The sequence below is a fragment of the Pseudophryne corroboree genome, chromosome 1, assembly GCF_028390025.1.
Source record: "Pseudophryne corroboree isolate aPseCor3 chromosome 1, aPseCor3.hap2, whole genome shotgun sequence".
In the NCBI taxonomy this organism is placed as follows: Eukaryota; Metazoa; Chordata; class Amphibia; order Anura; family Myobatrachidae; genus Pseudophryne; species Pseudophryne corroboree.
In genome coordinates this window covers 836,144,483-836,171,548 of record NC_086444.1, presented here as the reverse complement: position 1 = coordinate 836,171,548, position 27,066 = coordinate 836,144,483, and the positions used below count along the sequence as shown (strand labels likewise).

The 27,066-nt window shown below is 46.0% G+C and overlaps 1 protein-coding gene across 10 annotated transcripts in view; it reads left to right on the top strand.

Annotated features, from left to right (window-relative positions):
• ARHGAP24 (Rho GTPase activating protein 24) overlaps nucleotides 1-27,066 on the top strand; it is a 1,566,862-nt gene that overhangs the window by 1,476,488 nt on the left and 63,308 nt on the right. For all 10 annotated transcript variants that reach the window (XM_063919883.1, XM_063919884.1, XM_063919885.1 and 7 more), the window contains one exon: nucleotides 23,864-24,071. In XM_063919883.1, the coding sequence (XP_063775953.1) occupies nucleotides 23,864-24,071 (208 nt within the window). The remainder of the gene's footprint in view (nucleotides 1-23,863; nucleotides 24,072-27,066) is intronic.

Sequence of the window (27,066 nt, the reverse complement as noted above, 5' to 3'; positions counted from 1 at the left end):
ACCGCTATAGATATGACAGGGAGCCATATGTGTGAAATTCATGGACTAGATTGGGTATAGACACAGTAGGATTAGTCAGAATGGCCAGAAGGTCACCCATAAATAAAGCCAATTTATAACCACAGCTACCTACTTTCAATCCAGAGATGTCAGCGATTAAGTCATATTGCACAAGACAGAGCCTCCATGCAGACAACAAATATGAGGGGGGACAAGGGGCAGCACTGCCTAGTGCCATTGGAGATAAGCACTGGGGCTGTCAGTGAACCATTCATTTTTATGTGGGCCGTAGGCAAAGCATAAAGTGCCAAAATTCTATGGAAAGAGGTGGGATCCAACCCCTTGTGATTCAGAAGCAGAGCCAGATTAAAGCAGGGCCGACGGGTGGTTGTCCAGGGGGCCCCCACATACATCTGTGTCCCTGGGAGTGTAGCAGCAGCGTGTGGTGTGCGTCGTATGTGGTGCCGTGCCGTGGTTGGTGTGCACCGGTAGGGGCAGCAAAGACCCCCAAGAGCACTGTGCTCAGATGCTGCCTGGCTATGGGCTGCGCTGCATGACATCAGATTCCGCTCATTGCATACCCATGCCGACCCACCTCTTCAGCCGCGTCTGCGCAGCAGTACTGTACTGAGTGTCCCAGTGCCAATGAAAGTGGCGCTGAGGGAATCAGGACGGAACGCGCAAGGAGCAGGAAAATCTGCTGCTGCTGCAGACCAGTGCTGCACCAGCGAGCCCAGCTCCAGTGAGACAGTGCCACTCCCTGTGGGACTAGGTGAGTCTATTAATTAGTTATTGTATTCCACGGAAGGGGGGTTTGATTATGTTTATATGATTATGTATATTTTATTTGATCAATTCTGTGTTGTGGGGGAGGGGGAGGGGGCTGTCTCCATGATGGTGCAGGTGTTATGCACAGGGTGGGGGCGGATTTCCATGTTGTTTATGAGCAGTTTTACTGGGGGGGGCCCCCAAACTTCATTGCCTCTGCAGTGGAAAGGAATATAGTGAGAGAGACTGCAGGGGATAGGGAGATAGAGAGAGAGACTGCAGAGTACAGGGAGATAGCAAGAGAGACTGCAGGGGATAGGGAGATAGTGAGAGAGGCTGCAGGGGACAGTATGAGAGACTACAGAATAAAGGGAGATAGTGAGAGAGACTGCAGGAGACAGGGAGATAGTGATAGAAACTGCATAGAATAGGGATATAGTGAGATAGACTGCAGAGGACAGGTACTGTATATAATGAGATTGACTGTAGGAAACATGATGCACCTTTGTGTTGTGCTCCGCAGCTGGCTGATACAGGTCCAGCCTTCTTCTCTGCAGGTACCAGGGAATAAGGAGGAGAACTTAGAGAGGAAAGAAGTTAGGAGTGGGGCTACTGCAGACTTCTGGAAGCTAAGCTGATCTGCAGGTGTGTGTGTGTGTGTGTGTGTGTGTGTGTGTGTGTGTGTGTGTGTGTGTGTGTGTGTGTGTGTGGGGGGGGGTTGTTTCCTTATGGTAGCCACCTCTGGAACTGCTGACCCCTTCTCATGCTGGTTGCTGGACACCACAGTGTGAAGCAGCCTCGGTCTGACACTGATAGCCGGGAGGCAGGCAGAGGAACCTTCCTAGCTGTCAAGTGTATGTATACACAGCACACAGGCAGCCATAGTGCTGCAGAATTGTATCGGGCCAGCCTGCTTCTGCTTGTGGATGACTATAATATGGACTTCGGAGAAAAAAATTAAACACCAGCAGCATCTTGGGGGTGTTACCTAATCAGCATGGCCACACACCCTTAGAAAACTAAAGGGAAAAAAGTATTTGTAGCTCGTGGCACTGCATGATGAACAAAGGGGTTCTCTGAGCTCCTCATTCAGGGGCAAATTGTGGGTAGTTGTCGCAATCAGTGTTATTGCCCTCTTCTACAAAGGCAGAGACTGTTGCTGCTCAGTGGCAGCAGTCTCTCTGGCCCCACTGCAGCCCAACACACAGCAGCAGACCTGGAGCAGCAGCAGACCCAGGCCAATGCTGGGCCCCTCCAACAAACCCAGATACTTATACCTGCTCCCCCTCCCCCCTCTCGGCGGACCTGGCTTTATGGGTTAGACCAAATTTGTTGTAGAAGTTGCAACTTATGGCCCTCCCTTGCCTTTTAAGGTAGGAGCCTAATACCCTTTTTCCACTAAAAACCTGTGTCCAACTCGGGTAATTAAACATGATTTCCAGCTGTGTGAAGTGGCTTGAAACCCTTTGACACTGCAGGCTGGACCTCAGTTAGTGGCTGGTCTTCCCTCTGCCGGCGCTCAACATCTCCAAGCACTGGTGATCTGGCTTTCCAAAGGTTTTTAACAGGACCCTGGTCGGATGACCCATGTCATCCATTTATACTGCAGCCTTACCCGGGTCTATCCCAGGTCCAACCCTGGTATAGGGATGGCCAATGGTGGGTCATCCATTGATGACTCCATTGATAGATAACCTTGATGGTGTGAAACATTCATAAGTTTCACACACCAATGCTTACCCATGCTTTGTTGTTCAATGAGATTCCTTCCAATTAGAGCCCAGGGGCAAGGCTACGTGGGTGTTGAGGGCGGAGCTATACTCCATATCTCAACACTTCGGATACATTTTTTTTGGGTAGCTCTATATCATTAATGGCAGAAAAACATCTTGTTCTCCCCCATCGTAAAAGTAGTCATCATTGGTCATAGACCATCGATGATTTCAAATCATTGATGGTCAATGGCTATTCCTACTCTGGTAGCTACCAGGGTCATATTCCCAAGTCCATGGAGCCGGTCTATTTTTCAGGAACCCTTTTCAACTGAGCCACAAACCGGGTATACGCAGCAATAACCAGTGGAAAATGGGTATTATTGTTTCCCCTGATAACACACTTACCAGACAGTTTGGCTGGAAACCACAGAAGAGTTATTAAGGTAAAAAAAAGTCAGTAATAATCGATGCCTGCAATAAACATCTTAAAGAAGACTCTCATTCAGAAGCCAAATGCACTGCTTAGACAGAGCGTGAGTGGTAGAAAGTGTGGTCAGACCAGGTCGTCAACACATTAAAGTTGTGGTGTAGGAGGTGTAGAAACTGATGAGGCAGTAGGAGGTAGTCCAATCTGGAATAAGATGTAGTAGTGCACATGCCTAATAATTATGGTTTTGTTACACTACTGTATTAAAGTTATCTATATATATGTAAATGCGAAAGCACTCACTCACTCACTCACTCACTCACTCACTCACTCACTCACTCACTCATCACTAATTCTCTTATTTCCCGATACGTTAGGAAGCTGAAATCTTTACATAGGTATTCTTCAGGTGTGAAATAGGAAAACTACGTAATTAGAATGTTAATAAACCTCCCCTAAGGGTATGAATATGGGGTTGACATAATGACATAATGACGTCATTACCGATGCGTGGCTTGCGTTGTGTGAATGATAACGCCCAAATGGACAATTGTATAAAAATTTGGATTGCACCTCCAATCTAATAGACAGGAAAAACAGACACTCAACCGACTTTTCAAACAATTGAATTCCACCCTGACTGACTATTTCTCTTACTTCCCGATATGCTGATTTTCTATTGGACAAAACGTAGCACATGCAAGAAGTACTGTGGTTCCTCCAATTTTAGTTTCTGTACATATCTGATGGTGGGTTGCCTGCGATGGTTTAATACATCTCTGATGGTGGAGTACATGCACAGTGCCCCCTAAGCTGTTTGATTCATTGACGGACGTTATGGCGATTGCAGCTGCGATTGTGCAAGCTGAGGATGTGCAAAATTATAACAGTAGCACTGAAAAGTACAGAGACGCCCACCAGAGCCATTGCAAAGGTACAGACACTGTGTACACATTCACAGCACACGCGCAGATCCTTCGATAATTGTCAGCTTGAGTAAATCAGTGGCCAAGCAGCAGTCAGCCTGTACAGAAATGCAGAAAACACGTCCGCGACAGGCCTGTATTCAGTGCCCACAAATGATGCCTGATTGTCAATCACTCTGCTTGAAGAAAAGCGATGTGAGCAGCATCACTATTAGACTTTGGCGTGTGCAAAGCATATGTATGCGCAATTTACCGATAATTGCTCAATTGCAAAAACATCGGCATAGCGTCCGTCATCCCTACTTTCATAAGCATCATAATGAAGGTTTAGGCGACAGCATGTGTTTTAAAAGTGAAAAAGTCTATATTTTTATTGATTTTACAAGTCGAGTGATAGTAAATCTCCGATCTACATCAAAACCATGTTTAAACCAGCAATGTTTTTCAGGGTTTGAGATTGATTCATTTTGACTGATTTTGGTATAATTTTACCCTCAGTAAATCTCTGATTTTCAAAATTGACAAAAAAATTATCCGTAAATTGGTGGAAAATACAAAATCAGTCAAACTTAACTTTTGTAAATATAACACTTTGTGTATATGGGGCGGAGCTGCTAGTTGAAATATATGGAATAATTCGAATAACTCTACATATTCTTTACATAAAGGTATTGAAATTGCCTCCAGTTAAGTATGCTCCCTTTAGATGGATTTTGCTGTGTATGGGGGGGTCATTACGAGTTGATCGCTCGCTGCCGATTTTCGCAGCGCAGCGATCAAGGCAAAAAACAGAATTTCTGCGCATGCGTATGCCCCGCAATGCACACGCGCGACGTACGGGTACAACAAACAATGTGATTTTGCACAGGCTCTAGCGAATAATTAAGTTGCACTGACGGCCGCAGAGTGATTGACATGAAGTGGGCGTTTCTGGGTGTCAACTGACCGTTTTCAGGGAGTGTTTGGAAAAACATATATATTGGTAAATGCTCAATTAGCTTAGTGATATCATTCAGGTGCTCGAAAGGGAGGGGTATTTCTAAGCAAGAAAAAAAGCCATTTGTTTCCCCCAGCACCCTGAATGATAACCGTAACCAGATTTAAATTCCACATAATAATAGAATTCAGAGATCTTCGTTACACATATTTGCGCAAATGTGTGAATAAGCCCCAAAGCCACATCAAGGCGTCTCTGTATATTTGGGGTCCCTAGCGCTATATCTAGGTGCAGGGTGTGGCACCCCAAAACACCAGCATAAACCAGAAAGCCCAGCGTAGCATACCAGTGAAAAAACTATAGTGTTAATAAATTAGTATTTAGGAAGCCGAAGCTATAGAGAAAGTGATACAAAAATGAAATGCAATTAAAATAGAGAAATAGTATTAAAACATTAATAAGTGAAAAGTGTTAATAGAATGTAAGGGTATGCCACACTAAGACCATCCAGCTCAGCCAGTCCAGAGGCACCACACCTCACACCTCCATTACCCCAATCTGGGTCTAAGATTAACCAGCAAGGAGCCACATGATAATGGCTCCTTACTACAATATGTCTAAGCTAAGAGCTACTTACCTTGGAGCAACCCCATAATGCTCCATGTGGCATGTCAGGGCCTGCACCTCCTCCTAATGCAGGAACCTCTCTGCCTCTCACAACAAACATATACATTGGTAGATGCTCAATTAGCTTAGTGATATCATTCAGGTGCTCGAAAGGGAGGGGTATTTCTAAGCAAGAAAAAAAGCCATTTGTTTCCCCCAGCACCCTGAATGATAACCGTAACCAGATTTAAATTCCACATAATAATAGAATTCAGAGATCTTCGTTACACATATTTGCGCAAATGTGTGAATATGTGTTTGGAAAAACGCAGGCTTGCCAGGGAAAACGCAGGCGTGGCTGGGCGAACGCTGGGCGGTTGTTTGACGTCAAATCCGGACACGAATAGGCTGAAGTGATCGCAAGCGCTGAGTAGGTTCTGAGCTACTCAGGAACTGCACAAACTGTTTTTGCAGAGTTTGGCTGCACATGCGTTCGCACTTCTGCTAAGCTAAAATACACTCCCCAGTGGGCGGCGGCATAGCGTTTGCACGGCTGCTAAAAACTGCTAGCGAGTGATCAACTCGGAATGACCCCCATGGTGTAGACTGAACACCTCTAGATTATATACCCTGATATCAAGCACATGTGATTTATCAGTATGCTTTCCTTCATGAGACTGACTGTTCTTCTTGTTGTGTATTGTACAGGCTCAGAGGATAACTCTAATACATTTTTTGTTAAACATTCTCAAATGTCCTCTTTGAAATCTAACATTTTAATAAAGATTATCAAAGGGATACAAAAAATATAGGCAAAAAACAAAACAAAATGTGTTTTGTAACATAGTTTTTATGGTCAAATTATTTTACTGCGGTCCTTCAGCTGTTGCCAAAGTAGTTTTCATTCTGCAATGACCTTTCCCAAATGGACAGCTTCACAGTAGCATATCTGTCATATGGATCAGTGCTTCTGTGCTGCACATCTGTTTCTTGGATAGTGTTGTGAAATTTGCACTTTCCAAACTAGAGCCTAAATTATTTCCTGACTGTATATTGCAAACATACATGAACCAAGAACTTAACGGGCAATTCCATCCACCAGTATTTTAACTAAATTGTATGTTCCATTGTAATCTAATTTTGCAGATCCCAAACTGGTAGAAAGTAGAGTGTGTCTGGTGGCTATTTATCAATACCAAGCCAAGTAAGTTGGCTATGATATAACACAGGTCCTAGTCTGGTAAAACAAATACAAAATAAATTCTTGTCCCCCAATATGATGGCTGCAATCTAATCTGGTGACTAGTACACAAACAGATTCAAATACAGTATGTTGACCAGTATACAAAACAGAGCTCAATTTATTTATTAACAGGTACTTATGTAAGGCCAGCATATTCCGTTGCACTTTACAATTGGGAACAATTAGTAATAAAACAACACTGGGCAATATCAGCCAGACAAAGAGGTAAGAGGGCCCTGCTCGCAAGCTTACAATATATAGGGGAGTAGGCATTTATATACGGAAAGGTGCTACATATTGCAAAATGGTCCTACCAGACAGCAGATTTTCATGCTGGGCTGTATGATATAGCCCAGGGCCATAACTAGGGTGGTGCCAAGGGTGCTTTGCACACAGCGCAGTTTTTATTAACGGTGCACCCATCTCCTTCTGTTTTATTGAGGGGTCCGGATTCAAGTGTTCCCCTGGCGTTCCACTCTGCTTTAACCCCCCCTATTCCCTGCCACAGCTCCACCCCTCTGCTGAACTTAGGTCCTGGGACCCTGTATGGTATGCGGCCTGAATCTCTGTCCAACCACCCAGCCCGACGTGCATCCCTGACTGATGATGGATGTTTGTCTCCTCTGCTCAGCGCCACTATGCTACATAGCGGTGCTGGTCCTCTCCTTGTTTCACCGGTGGGTTCAGCTTACCCGACTCCTAGTAAGCTCCCTCCAGCTCGGTGTCTCCGCCATTATTAGCTTCCGCCAGAGAGCGTAGCTTTTAGTTCTTCCCCTCTCTGCAGAGGCTACTGCTTCTCCCTATCCCTGCTCTCTCCTTCACTATTGCCCCCTATCCCCTGAACTACTGACACCTTCATTTCTTTCTGTTTCCTTCACTAATGACCCTTTAACCCCCTGCTGTTCCCTTCACTACTGCCCCCCCATCACCTGATGTTCCCAGCACTACTGCCCCCTTCACTCCTTGCTGTTCCCTTCACTACTGCCCCTACATCCCCTGCTATTCCATTCACTACAGCTCTCTTCATCCTTTGCACTACTGCCCTCCTTCTTCTGCTTTTCCCATCACTACTGCCCCTTTCATTCCCTGCTGTTCCCTTCACTACTGCCACCACATTTTCTGCTATTTCCTTCACTACTGCCTCCACATCCTCTGCTATGTTCCCCCATGTACTGTGCCCACCTCCTACATCCATCTCTCACTCTCTCTTTCCCCCTACCAATTCACCAGTGTTGTAAGAGATAAGGCATTATGCCACACGTGTATAAGCGATAGTACTGTGTGGCATAATGGGGGTAATTCTGAGTTGATCGCAGCAGCAAGCTTGTTAGCAATTGGGCAAAACCATGTGCACTGCAGGGGGGGCAGATGTAACATGTGCAGAGAGAGTTAGATTTGGGTGGGTTATTTCGTTTCTGTGCAGGGTAAATACTGGCTGCTTTATTTTTACACTGTAGTTTAGATTTCAGTTTGAACACACCACACCCAAATCTAACTCTCTCTGCACATGTTATATCTGTCCCCCCTGCAGTGCACATGGTTTTGCCCAACTGCTAACAAATTTGCTGCTGCGATCAACTCAGAATTAGGCCCCATGTGTATAACGGGTACTACTGTTGTTATGAGCCGCCGCCGCTGCGGCTCATCTTTGTAGTGGGTCCCGGCCATTGCTAGGGGATCAGGACCAGGCCCGGCGCTACCCGCTCAGCGAAGGGATGCAGTGCAGGGAGGCGCTGGGACAGAGAGGCGCTCCCCCTGCTCTGAATCCCTTCACTGCTGCGCCGTCCTGTCCCCCTGCTGCTGCTGTGACTGTCACGGTATGACAGTCACTGGCAGCAGCGCCTGCTGAATGAAAAACCTCCTGCCTCCCCTCCCCGTGTGACAGCGGCTGAGTACGGGACAGAAGGGGGCGGAGCTAAACGGGTCGAAAGTGGGCGGGGCTAAACGGGATAGAAGGGGCGGAGCTACACTGATCAGGCTGCAGTACAGAGGGAGACTGGCTTAGGTAAGTGGTGTGTGTGTGTGTGTATATGGTGAGTGTGTATGTGTGCATATGGTGGGTGGGTGTGTATGTGTGTGTATATATGTGTGAATTGTGTGTGTGAGGTATGTCTGCGTACGCGCACTTTATGGATGCTAGTATTGGGGGGGCATTACGTATAATGACGCTACTACTGGGGGAGGCCATTACATGCAAGGACGATACTACTACTGGGGGGGCATTACGTATAAGGACGCTACTACTACAGGGGGGCATTACGTGAAACTACGCTACTACTGGGGTGGCCATTATTTATAAGGACGATACTACTACTAGGGGGGAATTACGTATAAGGATGTTACTACTACTGTGGGTGCACTACGTATAAGGATGCTACTACTACAGGGGGGGCTTTACGCGTAACGACGCTACTACTACTGGGAGGGTGCATTACGTATAAGGACGCTACTACAGGGGGGGCATTACGCGTAACAACGCTACTACTGCTGGGGGGGGCATTACTTATAAGGACGCTACTACTACTACGGGGGAATTACATTTCTCTATCGTCCTAAGTGGATGCTGGGGTTCCTGAAAGGACCATGGGGAATAGCGGCTCCGCAGGAGACAGGGCACAAAAAAGTAAAGCTTTACTAGGTCAGGTGGTGTGCACTGGCTCCTCCCCCTATGACCCTCCTCCAGACTCCAGTTAGATTTTGTGCCCGAACGAGAAGGGTGCAATCTAGGTGGCTCTCCTAAAGAGCTGCTTAGAGAAAGTTTAGTTTAGGTTTTTTTCTTTACAGTGAGTCCTGCTGGCAACAGGATCACTGCAACGTGGGACTTAGGGGGAAAGTAGTAAACTCACCTGCATGCAGAGTGGATTTGCTGCTTGGCTACTGGACACCATTAGCTCCAGAGGGATCGAACACAGGCCCAGCCGTGGAGTCCGGTCCCGGAGCCGCGCCGCCGACCCCCTTGCAGATGCTGAAGCGTGAAGAGGTCCGGAAACCGGCGGCTGAAGACTCCTCAGTCTTCATAAGGTAGCGCACAGCACTGCAGCTGTGCGCCATTTTCCTCTCAGCACACTTCACTGGGCAGTCACTGAGGGTGCAGAGCGCTGGGGGGGGGCGCTCTGAGAGGCAAATATAAACCTTATACAAGGCTAAAAATACCTCACATATAGCCCATAGGGGCTATATGGAGATATTTAACCCCTGCCTGACTGGAAAAATAGCGGGAGAAGAACCCGCCGAAAAAGGGGCGGGGCCTATCTCCTCAGCACACGGCGCCATTTTCTGTCACAGCTCCGCTGGTCAGAACGGCTCCCAGGTCTCTCCCCTGCACTGCACTACAGAAACAGGGTAAAACAGAGAGGGGGGGCACATTAATGGCTATATATATATATATATTAAAGCAGCTATAAGGGAGCACTTAATATAAGGATATCCCTTGTATATATAGCGCTTTGTGGTGTGTGCTGGCAGACTCTCCCTCTGTCTCCCCAAAAGGGCTAGTGGGTCCTGTCTTCATTAGAGCATTCCCTGTGAGTTTGCGGTGTGTGTCGGTACGTGGTGTCGACATGTATGAGGACGATATTGGTGTGGAGGCGGAGCAATTGCCAAATATGCAGATGTCACCCCCCAGGGGGTCGACACCAGAATGGATGCCTTTATTTGTGGAATTACGTGATGGTTTATCTTCCCTTAAACAGTCAGTTGAGGACATGAGGCGGCCGGACAATCAATTAATGCCTGTCCAGGCGCCTCAAACACCGTCAGGGGCTGTAAAACGCCCTTTGCCTCAGTCGGTCGACACAGACCCAGACACGGGCACTGATTCCAGTGACGACGGTAGAAATTCAAACGTATTTTCCAGTAGGGCCACACGTTATATGATTTTGGCAATGAAGGAGACGTTACATTTAGCTGATACTACAGATACCGTAAAACAGGGTATTATGTATGGTGTGAAAAAACTACAAACAGTTTTTCCTGAATCAGAAGAATTAAATGACGTGTGTGATGAAGCGTGGGTTGCTCCTGATAAAAAGTTGATAATTTCAAAAAAGTTATTGGCATTATACCCTTTCCCGCCAGAGGTTAGGGCGCGCTGGGAAACACCCCCTAAGGTGGACAAGGCGCTCACACGCTTATCCAAACAAGTGGCGTTACCCTCTCCTGAGACGGCCGCACTTAAGGATCCATCAGATAGAAAGATGGAAGTTATTCAAAAGAATATATACACACATGCAGGTGTTATACTACGACCAGCTATAGCAACTGCCTGGATGTGCAGTGCTGGAGTAGTTTGGTCAGAATCCCTGATTGAAAATATTGATACCCTAGATAGGGACAATGTTTTACTGTCGTTAGAACAAATAAAGGATGCATTTATCTATATGCGTGATGCACAGAGGGATATTTGCACACTGGCATCTCGGGTGAGTGCTATGTCCATTTCAGCCAGAAGAGCCTTATGGACACGACAGTGGACAGGCGATGCGGATTCAAAACGTCACATGGAGGTTTTGCCGTATAAAGGGGAGGAGTTATTTGGAGTTGGTCTATCAGACTTGGTGGCCACGGCTACTGCCGGGAAATCCACTTTTTTACCTCAAGTCACTCCCCAACAGAGAAAGGCACCGACCTTTCAACCGCAGCCTTTTCGCTCCTACAAAAATAAGAGAGCAAAGGGCTTGTCGTACCTGCCACGAGGCAGAGGAAGAGGGAAGAGACACCAACAGGCAGCTCCTTCCCAGGAACAGAAGCCCTCCCCGGCTCCTGCAAAAACCTCAGCATGACGCTGGGGCCTCTCAAGCGGACTCGGGGACAGTGGGGGGCCGTCTCAAAAATTACAGCGCGCAGTGGGCTCACTCGCAGGTAGACCCCTGGATCCTGCAGATAATATCTCAGGGGTACAGGTTGGAATTAGAGACGGATCCTCCTCATCGTTTCCTGAAGTCTGCCTTACCAACCGTCTCTTCCGAAAGGGAGAGGGTGTTGGAAGCCATTCACAAGCTGTACGCTCAGCAGGTGATAGTCAAAGTACCCCTATTACAACAAGGAAAGGGGTATTATTCCACTCTATTTGTGGTACCGAAGCCGGATGGCTCGGTAAGGCCTATTCTAAATCTGAAGTCCTTGAACCTCTACATAAAAAAGTTCAAGTTCAAGATGGAGTCACTCAGAGCAGTGATAGCGAACCTGGAAGAAGGGGACTTTATGGTATCCTTGGACATCAAGGATGCGTATCTACACGTTCCGATTTACCCCGCACACCAGGGGTACCTCAGGTTCATTGTTCAAAACTGTCACTATCAGTTTCAGACGCTGCCGTTCGGATTGTCCACGGCGCCTCGGGTCTTTACCAAGGTAATGGCCGAGATGATGATTCTTCTTCGAAGAAAAGGCGTATTAGTTATCCCATACTTGGACGATCTCCTAATAAGGGCAAGGTCCAGAGAACAGCTGGAGACAGCTTTAGCACTATCTCAAGAGGTGCTAAGACAACACGGGTGGATTCTGAATATTCCAAAATCCCATTTAATCCCGACAACTCGTCTGCTGTTCCTAGGAATGATTCTGGACACGGTTCAGAAAAAGGTTTTCCTTCCAGAGGAAAAAGCCAAGGAGTTATCCGATCTGGTCAGGAACCTCCTAAAACCAGGAAAAGTGTCAGTACATCAATGCACAAGAGTCCTGGGAAAAATGGTGGCTTCTTACGAAGCAATTCCATTCGGCAGATTCCATGCAAGAATATTCCAAAGGGATCTGTTGGACAAATGGTCAGGGTCGCATCTGCAGATGCACCTGCGAATAACCCTGTCACCAAAGACAAGGGTGTCACTTCTGTGGTGGTTGCAGAAGGCTCACCTATTAGAAGGCCGCAGATTCGGCATTCAGGATTGGATCCTGGTGACCACGGACGCCAGCCTGAGAGGCTGGGGAGCAGTCACACAAGGAAGAAACTTCCAGGGAGTATGGACGAGTCTGGAAAAGTCTCTTCACATAAACATTCTGGAACTAAGAGCAATCTACAATGCTCTAAGCCAGGCGGAACTTCTCCTGCAAGGAAAGCCGGTGTTGATTCAGTCGGACAACATCACGGCGGTCGCCCATGTAAACAGGCAGGGCGGCACAAGAAGCAGGAGTGCAATGGCAGAAGCTGCCAAGATTCTTCGCTGGGCGGAGAATCACGTGATAGCACTGTCAGCAGTGTTCATCCCGGGCGTGGACAACTGGGAAGCAGACTTCCTCAGCAGACACGATCTTCATCCGGGAGAGTGGGGTCTACATCCAGAAGTCTTCAACATGTTAATAGACCGTTGGGAAAGACCAATTGTAGACATGATGGCGTCTCGCCTCAACAAGAAACTGGACAAATATTGCGCCAGGTCAAGAGATCCACAGGCAATAGCTGTGGACGCACTGGTAACTCCTTGGGTGTACCAGTCAGTGTATGTGTTTCCTCCTCTGCCGCTCATACCAAAGGTATTGAAGATCATACGGCAAAGAAGAGTAAGAACAATACTAGTGGTTCCGGATTGGCCGAGAAGGACTTGGTATCCGGAACTTCAAGAGATGCTCACGGACGAACCGTGGCCTCTACCTCTGAGAAGGGACCTGCTACAGCAGGGTCCCTGTCTTTTTCAAGACTTACCGCGGCTGCGTTTGACGGCATGGCGGTTGAACGCCAGATCCTAAAAGGGAAAGGCATTCCAGAAGAAGTCATTCCTACCTTGATTAAGGCACGGAAGGAAGTCACCGTGAAACATTATCACCGCATTTGGCGAAAATATGTAGCGTGGTGCGAGGATCGGAGGGTTCCGACGGAGGAATTCCAACTGGGTCGTTTCCTACATTTCCTGCAATCAGGATTATCTATGGGTCTCAAATTGGGATCCATTAAGGTTCAAATTTCGGCCCTGTCAATATTCTTCCAAAAAGAATTGGCCTCTGTCCCTGAGGTCCAGACTTTTGTCAAGGGAGTACTGCATATACAGCCTCCTGTGGTGCCTCCGGTGGCACCGTGGGATCTAAATGTAGTTTTAGATTTCCTCAAATCCCATTGGTTTGAACCATTGAAAAAGGTGGATTTGAAATATCTCACATTGAAAGTGACTATGTTACTAGCCCTGGCCTCTGCCAGGAGAGTATCTGAATTGGCGGCTTTATCTTATAAAAGTCCTTATCTAATCTTCCATTCGGATAGGGCAGAACTGCGGACTCGTCCGCATTTTCTCCCTAAAGTGGTATCAGCATTTCATCTGAACCAACCTATTGTGGTGCCTGCGGCCACTAGCGACTTGGAGGACTCCAAGTTGTTGGACGTTGTCAGAGCCTTAAAAATATACATTGCAAGGACGGCTGGAGTCAGAAAATCTGACTCGCTGTTTATATTGTATGCACCCAACAAGTTGGGCGCACCTGCTTCTAAGCAGTCGATTGCTCGTTGGATTTGTAACACAATTCAACTTGCACATTCTGTGGCAGGCCTGCCACAGCCTAAAACTGTAAAAGCCCACTCCACAAGGAAGGTGGGCTCATCTTGGGCGGCTGCCCGAGGGGTCTCGGCATTACAACTCTGCCGAGCAGCTACGTGGTCGGGGGAGAACACGTTTGTAAAATTTTACAAATTTGATACCCTGGCAAAGGAGGACCTGGAGTTCTCTCATTCGGTGCTGCAGAGTCATCCGCACTCTCCCGCCCGTTTGGGAGCTTTGGTATAATCCCCATGGTCCTTTCAGGAACCCCAGCATCCACTTAGGACGATAGAGAAAATAAGAATTTACTTACCGATAATTCTATTTCTCGGAGTCCGTAGTGGATGCTGGGCGCCCATCCCAAGTGCGGATTATCTGCAATACTTGTACATAGTTATTGTTAACTAATTCGGGTTATTGTTAAGGAGCCATCTTTAAGAGGCCCTTTCTGTTGTCATACTGTTAACTGGGTTTAGATCACAAGTTGTACGGTGTGATTGGTGTGGCTGGTATGAGTCTTACCCGGGATTCAAAATGCCTCCCTTATTGTGTATGCTCGTCCGGGCACAGTACCTAACTGGAGTCTGGAGGAGGGTCATAGGGGGAGGAGCCAGTGCACACCACCTGACCTAGTAAAGCTTTACTTTTTTGTGCCCTGTCTCCTGCGGAGCCGCTATTCCCCATGGTCCTTTCAGGAACCCCAGCATCCACTACGGACTCCGAGAAATAGAATTATCGGTAAGTAAATTCTTATTATAAGGAGGCTTCTACTGGGGGTGCATTATGTATAAGGACGCTACTACTACTGTGGGGCATTACGTATATGGACGATACTACTATTAGGGGGAATTACGTATAAGGACGCTTTTACTACTGGGGGTGCACTACGTATAAGGACGCTACTACTGCTGGGGGGGGCATTACGTATAAGAACGCTACTACTACTTGGGGGCATTATATATAAGGACGCTACTATTACTGGGGGTGCACTACGTATAAGGACGCTTCTACTACTGGGGGGGGACATTACGTATATAAGGACGCGTCTACTACTGGGGGTGCACTACGTATAAGGATGTTACTACTACTCTGGGTGCATTATGTATAAGGATGCTACTACTACTGGGGGGGCACTACGTATAAGGATGCTACTACTACTGGGGGCATTATGTATAAGGATGCTACTACTACTGTGAGTGCATTATGTATAAGGGTGCTACTACTACTGGGGTGCATTACATATAAGGACGCTACTACTACGGGTGGGGCAATACGTATAAGATTAATAAGATTGTGCTACATTGTGGCGTAATTTTAAATGGGGGTACTATTGTGTGGCCATGCCCCTTACTTGTGAGACCACACCCCTTTTCCCGGCGCACGCCAACGGAATATGGGAGGGCGCAATTTTATAGTTTGCAGGGGGACGCCGAACACCCTAGCACCGGCCCTGATTAGGACGCTGCTAAGGATTGTGGTCTCAACTCGGGGGCGGCCATGGCAATTCCTGGTCCCAGCTGTTACTTAGTAGCCTGGACACTGCTTGTCTACTTGCAGCTGCCCAGAAGCATTCAATTCTTCAGCCTTCCCGGTGATAATTTATTGTTGGAAGCCTTGTCAATCGGTCCCTGTTTTTTTTGTAACAGTTCCTGTAATTCTAGTTGTGTTTCCTGAAGTTACATCTCAGGTAAGTACCTGAACTTCCAAGTATTGCCTCCACTGTTCACAGTATATGCTGTGTGATCTTTGCATTTATTCACTGCTGTGAATTCCACCTGTGACTTGCTGGAATCCCTGGATAATTACTACAGATATTTCTATACTGGATTTCTGTGCAAAGTGAACATATCTCTCAGCCGTGGACTCCAAGGGGTACATTTACCAAAGCTTCTAAAAAGGAAAAGTGGTAATGTTGCCCATAGCAACCAATCAGATTCTATCTATCATTTCTCGATTACATCCTAGAAAATGATAGACAGAATCTGATTGGTTGCTGTGGGCAACATCACCACTTTTCATTTTTAGAAGCTTTGGTAAATTTACCCCCAACTGTGATATATATGTTTCATACTTTATTACTACTGTTGCTCTAGTAATTGTTGGATGTATATAACACCCTTGCTGTGGATCTCTATTGTGAACAGCAGGAGCCATTGTGTTTAACCATTTTTACTGCATTCTAAGCTGTGGTGCAGATCTTTGTATTCGCTCATCGGGGGTCATTCCGAGTTGATCGCATGCTGCCGATTTTCGCAGCGCAGCGATCAAGTTACTACTGCGCATGCGTATGCAACGCAATGCGCATGCGCGTTATATGGGTACAAACAGCATCGTTGCTGTGCAATGCTTCTAGCGACTAATCCATTCGCATGGGTGAACGCAAGGAGATTGACAGGAAGAGGGCGTTTATGGGTGTCAACTGACCGTTTTCTGGGAGTGGTAGGGAAAACGCAGGCGTGTCCAAGCGTTTACAGGGCGAGTGTCTGACGTCAATTCCGGGACTGGACAGGCTGAAGTGATCGCAAGGGCTGAGTAAGTTCAGACCTACTCAGAAACTGCAAAAAACTTTTTCATCCCACTCGGCTGCACATGTGATCGCACACTTGCAAAGCGAAAATACACTCCCCCGTGGGTGGTGACTATGCGTTTGCACGGCTGCAAAAAGTAGCTAGCGGCGATCAACTCGGAATGAGGGCTATCATCTGTAGTACCAAGCTGCTGTTCTGGATTAGTACTGCTCTAATAATTAAAGCCCGCACCCACTGTCTGCAAATTGCCTATTGATCTCAGCCCCTACTGCTTGAGGTTTAAGACCTGACGGCATCCTAAGTACAGTTGTGTACATAGGCCCTCATTCCGAATTGTTCGCTCGCTAGCTGCTTTTAGCAGCATTGCACACACTAAGCCGCCGCCCTCTGGGAGTGTATCTTAGCATAGCAGAATTGCGAACGAAAGATTAGCAGAATTGCGAATAGAAAATTCTTAGCAGTTTCTGAGTAGCTCGAGACTTAATCCTACATTGCGATCAGTTCAATCAGTTTCGTTCCTGGTTTGATGTCACAAACACACCCAGCGTTCGCCCAGACACTCCCCTATTTCTTCAGACACTCCCGCGTTATCCCAGAAACGTCAGCGTTTTTTCGCACACTCCCATAAAACGGCCAGTTTCCGCCCAGAAACACCCACTTTCTGTCAATCACACGACGATCACCAGAACGATGAAAAACCCTCGTTATGCCGTGAGTAAAATACCTAACTTTTGTGTAAAATAACTAAGCGCATGCGCTCTGCGAACCTTGCGCATGCGCAGTAAGCGACTAATCGCAGTATAGCGAAAATCGGCAACAAGCGAACAACTCGGAATGACCCCCATAATACGCTAAGGGAACAATGGGCAACTGTTGTAGGCAGAAGACCCTCACTGGTATTCTAGGGGTCTGATGTAAATTGTACAGGAGTTTCCAAACATCTGTGTTGTATAATGTGAATAAGGGGCTCTAGTATGTGGCACAATGTGCATAAAAGGTACTACAGATTGAGTATCCCTTATCCAAAATTCAAAATCCCACATTTTTGGGTCCCCTACTGAGATAATGACATATATATTTTGTGTATATATAGATATATAGATATATAATATAATATACATATATATGTGTCATTATCTCAGTAGGGGAACCAAAAATGTGGGATTTAGAATTTTGGATAAGGGATACTCAACCTGTACTATGTGGCGTAATGTTTATAAGGGGCTCTGCTGTGCGTTGGAATGTGAATAAGGTTGCACCACTGTGTTGCTGAATTTTAATTGGGGGTACTATTGTGTGACCACACCCCATCCATATGAGACCATGCCCATTTTTTTTAGTGCGCACTGTCCGTATTCATGTAAGGGGTACCAATACACCGTCTGGCACAGGGCACCAAAATGTTTAGTTACAGCTCTGCTATAGTCCCATAGCAATGTTCGCCAAGGCTCAGGTGGATGTGAAAATGAAGAAAGAGAAAACTGTGTATAGCTGTCTGTGGACTGTATAGAGGGGGGAGGGGGGGGGTGTAACTGGATAGGATAGCTTATGGAGTTTATGTTGGTGGGTCTGGAATTTGATAAACTTGTCTGAAGAGGAGAGTATTCAGGGAACGTTTGAAGCATAGACATATCTATAATGGTTGCAGTGTGTGTGATGCACATGGTCCAGGGAGGCCCACACCGCACACCTAACTGATAGAGGTAGCAAAGTAGAGGTGGATTTCATTTGGTGGTTAGTATAAAAAGCTAACCTCACAGTAATATGCCAACTAGAGTACAAAGCAAACTTCAGTCTGGTGAGATTTATCAGACATTATGAAACTTCACTGCAACAGATCCATTTCTTGTCCTACACTGAGATTTCATAGTTCAGTACAGGAAAATAATTGGAGTTTAGTCATTTAATAATAGCAGTGACTGATAGAAGTAATACTCTGTAGCTGTCCCCTCAGTCTGACTTTGACGCTGATAATAGCAGTGGCTGATAGAAGTATTACTCTGTAGCAGTCCCCTCAGTCTGACTTTGACGCTGATTATAGCAGTGGCTGATAGAAGTAATACTCTGTAGCAGTCCCCTCAGTCTGACTTTGACGCTGATAATAGCAGTGGCTGATAGAAGTATTACTCTGTAGCAGTCCCCTCAGTCTGACTTTGACGCTGAGAATAGCAGTGGCTGATAGAAGTATTACTCTGTAGCAGTCCCCTCAGTCTGACTTTGACGCTGATAATAGCAGTGGCTGATAGAAGTAATACTCTGTAGCAGTCCCCTCAGTCTGACTTTGACGCTGATAATAGCAGTGGCTGATAGAAGTATTACTCTGTAGCAGTCCCCTCAGTCTGACTTTGACGCTGATAATAGCAGTGGCTGATAGAAGTAATACTCTGTAGCAGTCCCCTCAGTCTGACTTTGACGCTGATAATATCAGTGAAAGTTTACAATGACGGACTCCATTGTGGCAATGTTACTGTGCGTGCATGATGCGTACTGGGAGAGTTGGAGGAGATATGGTCCATATGGGTATCTCTTTATACTCTGGACTCTCTTCCCATAGGAAGATGAAGATGGCATTCGTTCCCATATGTAATCTACAGTGTGTAACATTTATAAAATGGCATTTGACTGATGCATTTGGTCTGTTTAATATCAAACATGCAACAGAAACACATTCTCCTGCTCCCCCTGATGTACATTTCACAGTGATCTTGACCCTCTAAGGTTTTCCCACCTTTCCGTAGCTAACATGTCCGCTATCAGACATTGCCGCCACTTGGTATTACTACATGGCATACATCAATTGACAGTGAAAGGAGAGGGCAACCACAGCAGATAAACTAGTGATAAAATAAAAATCTACTGTATAAATAAGTTATTCCCATATGTTAATGATAGTATTTCAGACTATTACTTTGCCATGTTGCTTGTTACTGTGCCCTGCATAGTTTTCTTTTTCCTCTAGACTATTGCTCCCATCCCTCTCTCCATGTCTTCTCATATTGCTCCAATCCCTATTTTTTCTCTCTTCTCTGTTTCCCTCTATATTCATTCAGTCTCTCTACCTACAGTATATTCTCCCCACCACGCATCTTCTCTCTCCCACATCTTCTCCTATATTCTCTCTCCCCCATCTGCCTGTATATTCTGTCTCTCCTCCCTGTCTCCCCTTCTAGTCCCTTTTGATCCCATTCTCCCCTTATTATCTCCCTCTCCCCATCTCCCTCAGTGAAACAACGGAAAAAATTGGATATACCCCATAGACTGACAATTACAACGGTTATATTATAGATGTCACCTGTGACTTGCAATACTATGGGGTATATGCAATTAGCGGCGAATCGCGGCAAATTATCAGCCGTTTTTCAACTCGACACAATTCGACAGGCTAATTTCGCCAAGTGGGTGCCGAAATTGACCATATGCAATAAAAACCGGATTCGACAGTCCCGAGGCCGAAAAACGGCCAATTTGACGGATTTTGATCCGGTTTTTTAAAAACGAGAAAAAACGGGAAATACCCGAAAAAAAATGGCGTGGGGTCCCCCCTCCAAAGCATAACCAGCCTCGGGCTCTTCGAGCCGGTCCTGGTTCTAAAAATCCGGGGGGGAAAATGACAGGGGATCCCCCGTATTTTTAAAACCAGCACCGGGCTCTGCGCCTGGTGCTGGTGCAAAAAATACGGGGGACAAAAAGAGTATGGGTCCCCCGTATTTTATACACCAGCATCGGGCTCCACTAGCTGGACAGATAATGCCACAGCCGGGGGTCACTTCTTATACAGCGCCCTGCGGCCGTGGCATTAAATATCCAACTAGTCACCCCTGGCCGGGGTACCCTGGGGGAGTGGGGACCCCTTCAATCAAGGGGTCCCCCCCCCAGCCACCCAAGGGACAGGGGTGAAGCCCGAGGCTGTCCCCCCCCATCCAAGGGCTGCGGATGGGAGGCTGATAGCCTTGAGAAAATGTAAAGAATATTGGTTTTTCCTGTAGTACTACAAGTCCCAGCAAGCCTCCCCGCAAGCTGGTACTTGGAGAACCACAAGTACCAGCATGCGGGAGAAAAACGGGCCCGCTGGTACCTGTAGTTCTACTGGAAAAAATATATCCAAATAAAAACAGGAGACACACACCTTGAGAGTAAAACTTTATTACACAACTGCCGACACACACATACTTACCTATGTTGACCCGCCGACTGCCACAGTCTCCGACGATCCGGGGTACCTGTGAAAAAAATTAGACTCACCTCAATCCAGTGTCCGGGAGATAATCCACGTACTTGTTAAAAAAAGAAAAAGCATACCCGACCATGCCGGACTGAAAGGGGTCCCATGTTGACACATGAGACGCCTTTGCCCGAATGTGCCGGGACCCCATGTGACTCCTGTCACTGAGGTCCCTTCAGCCAATCAGGAAGCGCTACTTCCGTGGCGCTCACCTGATTGGCTGTGCGTGTGTGACCTCAGACAGCACATCGCACAGCTCCCTCCATTACTTTCAATGGTGGGAACTTTGCCGTCAGTGGTGGGGTTACCCGTGGTCAGCCGCTGACCGCGGGTGACCTCACCGCTAACCGCAAAGTTCCCACCATTGAGTATAATGGAGAGGCTTTGCGAGGCGCTGTCTGAGGTCACACGCGCACAGCCAATCAGGTGAGCGCCACGGAAGTACCGCTTCCTGATTGGCTGAAGGGACCTCAGTGACAGCAGTCACGTGGTGTCCCGGCATTCGGGCAAAGGGGTCTGATGTGTAAACATGGGACCCCTTTCAGTCCGTGGTTCGGGTAAATGCGGTTTGTTTTTTTGCCAAGTACGTGGATTTATATCTGGACACTGGATTGAGGTGAGTATAATTTTATTCACAGGTACCCCGGATCGTCGGATCAGGAGACGTGGCAGTCGGCGTGTCAACATAGGTAAGTATGTGTGTGTCGGCAGGTGTGTAATAAAGTTTTACTCTCAAGGTGTGTGTCTCCTATTTTTATTTGGGTATTTTTTTTCCAGTAGCACTACAGGTACCAGCGTGCCCGTTTTTCTCCCGCATGCTGGTACTTGTGGTTCTCCAAGTACCAGCTTGCGGGGGAGGCTTACTGGGACTTGTAGTACTACAGGAAAAAAAAAATATTCTTTATATTTTCTCAAGGCTATCACCCTTCCAACCGCAGCCCTTGGATGGGGGGGACAGCCTCGGGCTTCACCTCTGGCCCTTGGGTGGCTGGGGGGAGGACCCCTTGATTGAAGGGGTCCCCACTCCCCCAGGGTACCCCGGCCAGGGGTGACTAGTTGGATATTTAATGCCACGGCCGCAGGGCGCTGTATAAAAGTGACCCCCGGCTGTGGCATTATCTGTCCAGCTAGTGGAGCCCGATGCTGGTGTATAAAATACGGGGGACCCCTACTCTTTTTGTCCCCCGTATTTTTTGCACCAGCACCAGGCGCAGAGCCCGGTGCTGGTTTTAAAAATACGGGGGATCCTCTGTCATTTCCCCCCCCGGATTTTTAGAACCAGGACCGGCTCGAAGAGCCCGAGGCTGGTTATGCTTTGGAGGGGGGACCCCACGCCATTTTTTACCGGGATTTTACCATTCCATCTAAAAAAAATAAAATAAAAATATTATTTTTAAAAATATATAAAAAATACTTGTGCCTCCAAAAAAGACAAACCAAGTACCTAATCCCTTCTAATATAAATAGATATGCTATTACCAATAAAAAAAAAACACCAAAAAAAACATGTTTTAAATTTTTTTTATTAGTTTCACCCACCAAAGTGTGGCGGATTGAAAATGACGAATTTACTGTCTAAAAGCACTGTTGTCGAATTTCCAAACTTCAATTGAATATACTTTGGTCGAATTGCAGCACTTGTATCATTGCAGAAAAGTCGAATTTGACAAAAGTCGAATTTCAAAAAGTCGAATTTTGAAAGTCCGTTTTTTTGACGGAAAGTACTGAATTGCATTGACAATTTTTTTTTTTGGACGAAAAAGTCCCGTTTTTCGCCAATTTCGGGAATTCAACCGCAATTGCATATACCCCTATGTCTCAAAACTCTTACTTTACACTGTCTGTGAGGTAGAAATGATGCTATTTACAGAAACTGATTTCATCAAATAACCTTTAGAATCAGGATGGAAAGTACAGTAAGGAGATCTCATGTGTACGTGACTTGTTAGCTTAAGCCTGAGCACTAGATCTACTTACTGTGTACAGAAGGGAGTACTGTCAGCCATTGGTCACTAAATGGCAGGTAAGGCAGTCTCTCAAGAAACCAACATTTATTCCTGATGCAATCAGTTATTGTGACCTTCAAGTAAACAGTACGTACAATGGACAATACTAGAATCATCACTTTTAGATCACCTTGTACATCAATATTGCAATAGAGACTGTTGTTATATGTTGGATGAATAATGCTATACTTGTCATTACATTTTGTTTTCAATTACATCCCAGTGATGATCTACTAGATAGAAATTGAGGATTGTTATCACTTTGACTGTACATGACAGTGTCTTTAAGATAAAACATTTATTTTGAAGTGCAAGCCACTTTATATTTTGACTATAGGCTGGATAACATAATTCATATGGACATAATGCAGCATAAACTGGTGCACATATTATTGAACACTCAAGGGTGTAGCTACCATAGGTGCAGGCAGTGCAGCTGCTATGGGGCCCAGTGCTGAGAGGGGCCCACTTTCCCTGTCAAAGTTACATGTGTTATATATATTTTTCGCCATTGAATGGTACGTAGGGGTCCTTTCAAACTTTTTCCTTGGAGCCTGCAATATATCTAGGTATGCCTCTGGACCTGCTAATTGTAGTGTGGTATAAAATGAACTGGAGGGCATTTTAATGTTATATAATATGAACCGAGGCACTGTAATGAGGCACAATATGAACAGGGAGCACTATATATAATAATGTGAATTGGGGGTACTATGCGGCATAATGTGTACTGGCAGCTCTGAAATGTGACATAAGGTGAACTTAAGCACTGATACTATTCATAAAAGCAACTAGGACATTACTATGGGGCATAACATTAAATAGGGCTCTACTATGGTTCAGAAAATGAACTAGGGCACTATTATAGGGCATTCAATTAACAACTGCTGCAGAGAAGTGTCTCTCTAGAAGCATTGGGACGGGGAACCTTCAGAATGTTGCTATGGGGCCCGCAAAGTTCTGGCTACGTCCCTGTGAAGACTGTACATCTCTTAAGTTCTGTTTTACTTTAATCACTGCAGGCATCTTTGGTCAGAAGCTGGAGGACACTGTACGCTATGAGAAGAGATATGGCGCACGCCTGGCCCCATTGCTGGTGGAGCAGTGTGTGGATTTTATCAGACAGCGAGGGCTGACCGAGGAAGGGTTATTTAGACTGCCAGGCCAGGCCAACCTGGTAAAGGAACTACAAGATGCCTTTGACTGTGGAGAGAAGCCATCATTTGACAGGTACTTTAAAGCTGAATTTGATTTTGAGGAGGTATTTTGTCTTTTTTGCTGTATAAAACTTAATGGTAATTAGGGTAATTTGAATAATGGAAATACATTTGTCAAATCGATTAGGAACTTTTTCCATATCCTGAGGCCAGGCCAGTCTGACCATCTGGCAAATGCCAGAAGGTCAGATGGCTGGATGGGCCGGACCAGGCACACAGAGAGCGGAGTGGCCGAGCAGCGCAGCCTCCCACATCTCTGCTTGTTAAAGCTCCTGCCCGCTTACAGGTGGTTGGTATTCAGATAGTTGGAGGCGTGCATGAGCCAGGCCCCCCTGAGTTGTGATATGCCCCTTCACCCATGGCAGCGCTCCCCGTGTCATGTGCTGCTCCACGGCCCCAGTCCGTCCCTGCCGTGTGCGGTTAGCTGTATGACATTTCTGTAGCATGAAAGCAATGGGCAATGGGCATCCATATCTAGAATTGTGCACAACGTAGCCTTGTATCTCCCAGTGCAATAACAGGGTTTCAAGGTGCCCTGTGCGGGCAATGACACCGACCACACCACAGTGTTAACGGGACTAATGACATCGCTAAGAGGACAGGGTCACCTGCGCCAGCGAGTTCTGCATTGCAGGACGCTTCAGGTGACTGCAGAGATTGTATGGTGCCCAGAGCATCTAAAAGATGCTTCAGCATGCACTGCAGCAGAGATCTTGGCTGCAGGGTGCCATTTCCAAATGCAGGGACCGTGGAGCAGTGACACTGCTGCTCACAGAGCCCTATGTACACCCTTAGTTATGGCCCTGATATTCCCTTCAGCCTTTAGAGGTGGAATGGGGGCTGGAAATCATATGTCGAGTACAGGCAAACCGTATTCACAAAAGTATAGGACACATACCCAGAAAATAATTTGTAGGTTTATTTTTGTAGTTACTGGAGAACTAGTGCAAAGATATGTGTAAATGGCTATCAGCAATTGATTCTGGTTGACAGATTGCATGTTGATACCTGCAGGTAATAATAATTGATTCATCTGCATTTCAGATATATTATATCAGGTTGCCTCCACTTGCGTTATTGATTTCCTTATCTGCTGCAGAAAAGCAGATTCATATAAAGGGGTGAATAAAAGATGTAAAGAATTTTGTATTGCATTCCAATTTTTATAGAAAATGTGACTTTCCCATTTATGAATAACTGTTAAAACACTATTATCTCATGGGTATATGACATTTCATTACAATAATATGTATAATTTAGTATTGTGACTTTTGCATTTACTGTAACAAGTATGTCAATTAGCTCTAATGAAGTAGTTTACTTATCATGAAACATAAACTAGCTCATAAGAGCTTATTGACTGACATACTTCCTGTCTGTAGGTGTGTGGCCTAAATTGGGAACTCGTGAGTATGGTCCAAAAGTACCCAAAGCAGTTTGATTTGTAGTGCTATATAGAGACTATAGCTTGATAAAGGGCTGAGCTATGACGGAAATGTTGTTGATATCTTTGTCCGTGCTTTGACAGCAGTGTGTCGGCACTCCTGTGCAAGTAGTCAGTTATGGAGTCCTGGTGCCCTCCTAATTACCTTTGCAAATGACAAAGAATAAATAATACATATGTGGCAGTGCTTTTTAGAACTCTTACTAGTTCTTTCGTCAGGATACCTTTGTATCCTGATGTAAGAATAGTAAAAGTTCTGAAACATTGAATTTTACAAGTGGGCATTGCTGTGTTTATTCGCAAGTCGTCTAGAGTGCTGTCCACATATCTGCTGTATATATACACTGAAGTGCCATAAGTCATGGGATGGCAGTATGCAGGTGGTGAACCCGCACTGTGTTGTATTGGATCTGCATCAGTTGTAATCTGCCATTTCATGAGCAGAATTGAACTCCGTACTGAATAACCCCCTCAGAGCGATGGTACCACTGGCACTCGCTTAGTTAAACTTGCTACCATCCTCTGCAGCTAACATATTGTTTGTGAGCCAGCAGTGATATTGCTGGGGTAAATTAAATAAGCCACTGGCAATTCACCGATTGATACATCTGCCTTACAATGCTTAAAAAATAGTATAAGCCCCATTAAAAGTTAAAATGCCTTTTTTGCACATGAAGTAAATGTTTTACAACAGGAAGGCATGGGCGCCTGCATATGGGCGGGAATACACATTTTTTGTATGGGCTGTAACACACGCGCTGGCTTTTTCCCGTGCCAGTATTGTAATTAACAGTGTAAGGGGTAGGGTCCTTTCACACGGCACGGCCCCGGCACGGCTGCCGGGTTGCAGACGGAGATATCCACTGGAAGGTCCGGCTGCCGGACCGGGGCCGTGCCATCTTTGCAGGCAGTGAACCGTGTGTGTGAAGGGGAGCTTTCACACACAACGGGTTTTTTTCAAGCCGTATCTAATGCTGCGCATGCGCACTGCATTACACACGGCTCAAAGCTTTTTGGCTTTTTGCCATCCGGTGTAAACCGTGTAGTGTGTTACAGCCCTAAGAGTGATTTGCACCAACTATTTGCTACCAACTCTGCATCAGCCGGACAGCATACAACTAATCTTATTTTTATGTGACGGTAGCCCTTGTGCGTTTATTAATTAAAGGGCCTCATTCTTGTGTCTACTGTGTAAACCTGTTGCCATAATTATGCGAGTGTTTCTGCTGCTGCCAACTGCAATAAAGATACGCTTGACAATGAATGTGTATTTGTAAAGCTGCTCCCGTACCACATTTTTAATTAGTCTAGAAATTAAAATGTTGACACAGACAGATGGTCCATCTCTGCCATAATGTGTACTCATTAAAAGGCAGATCTTGACTTCTGCTGTTGTCATAATATTGTGTTGTTATACACAAACAAATTTAATGCTGTCCTTTTATTTGCTGGAAGACACTGGCATTTTAAACTGTGACTAAACCATTTTGTTTATACCCTATCGTGAAAAAAATAATAATGTAAAGCCAGACATATTTGACCTTGCCAGTTATTTTATGAGGCC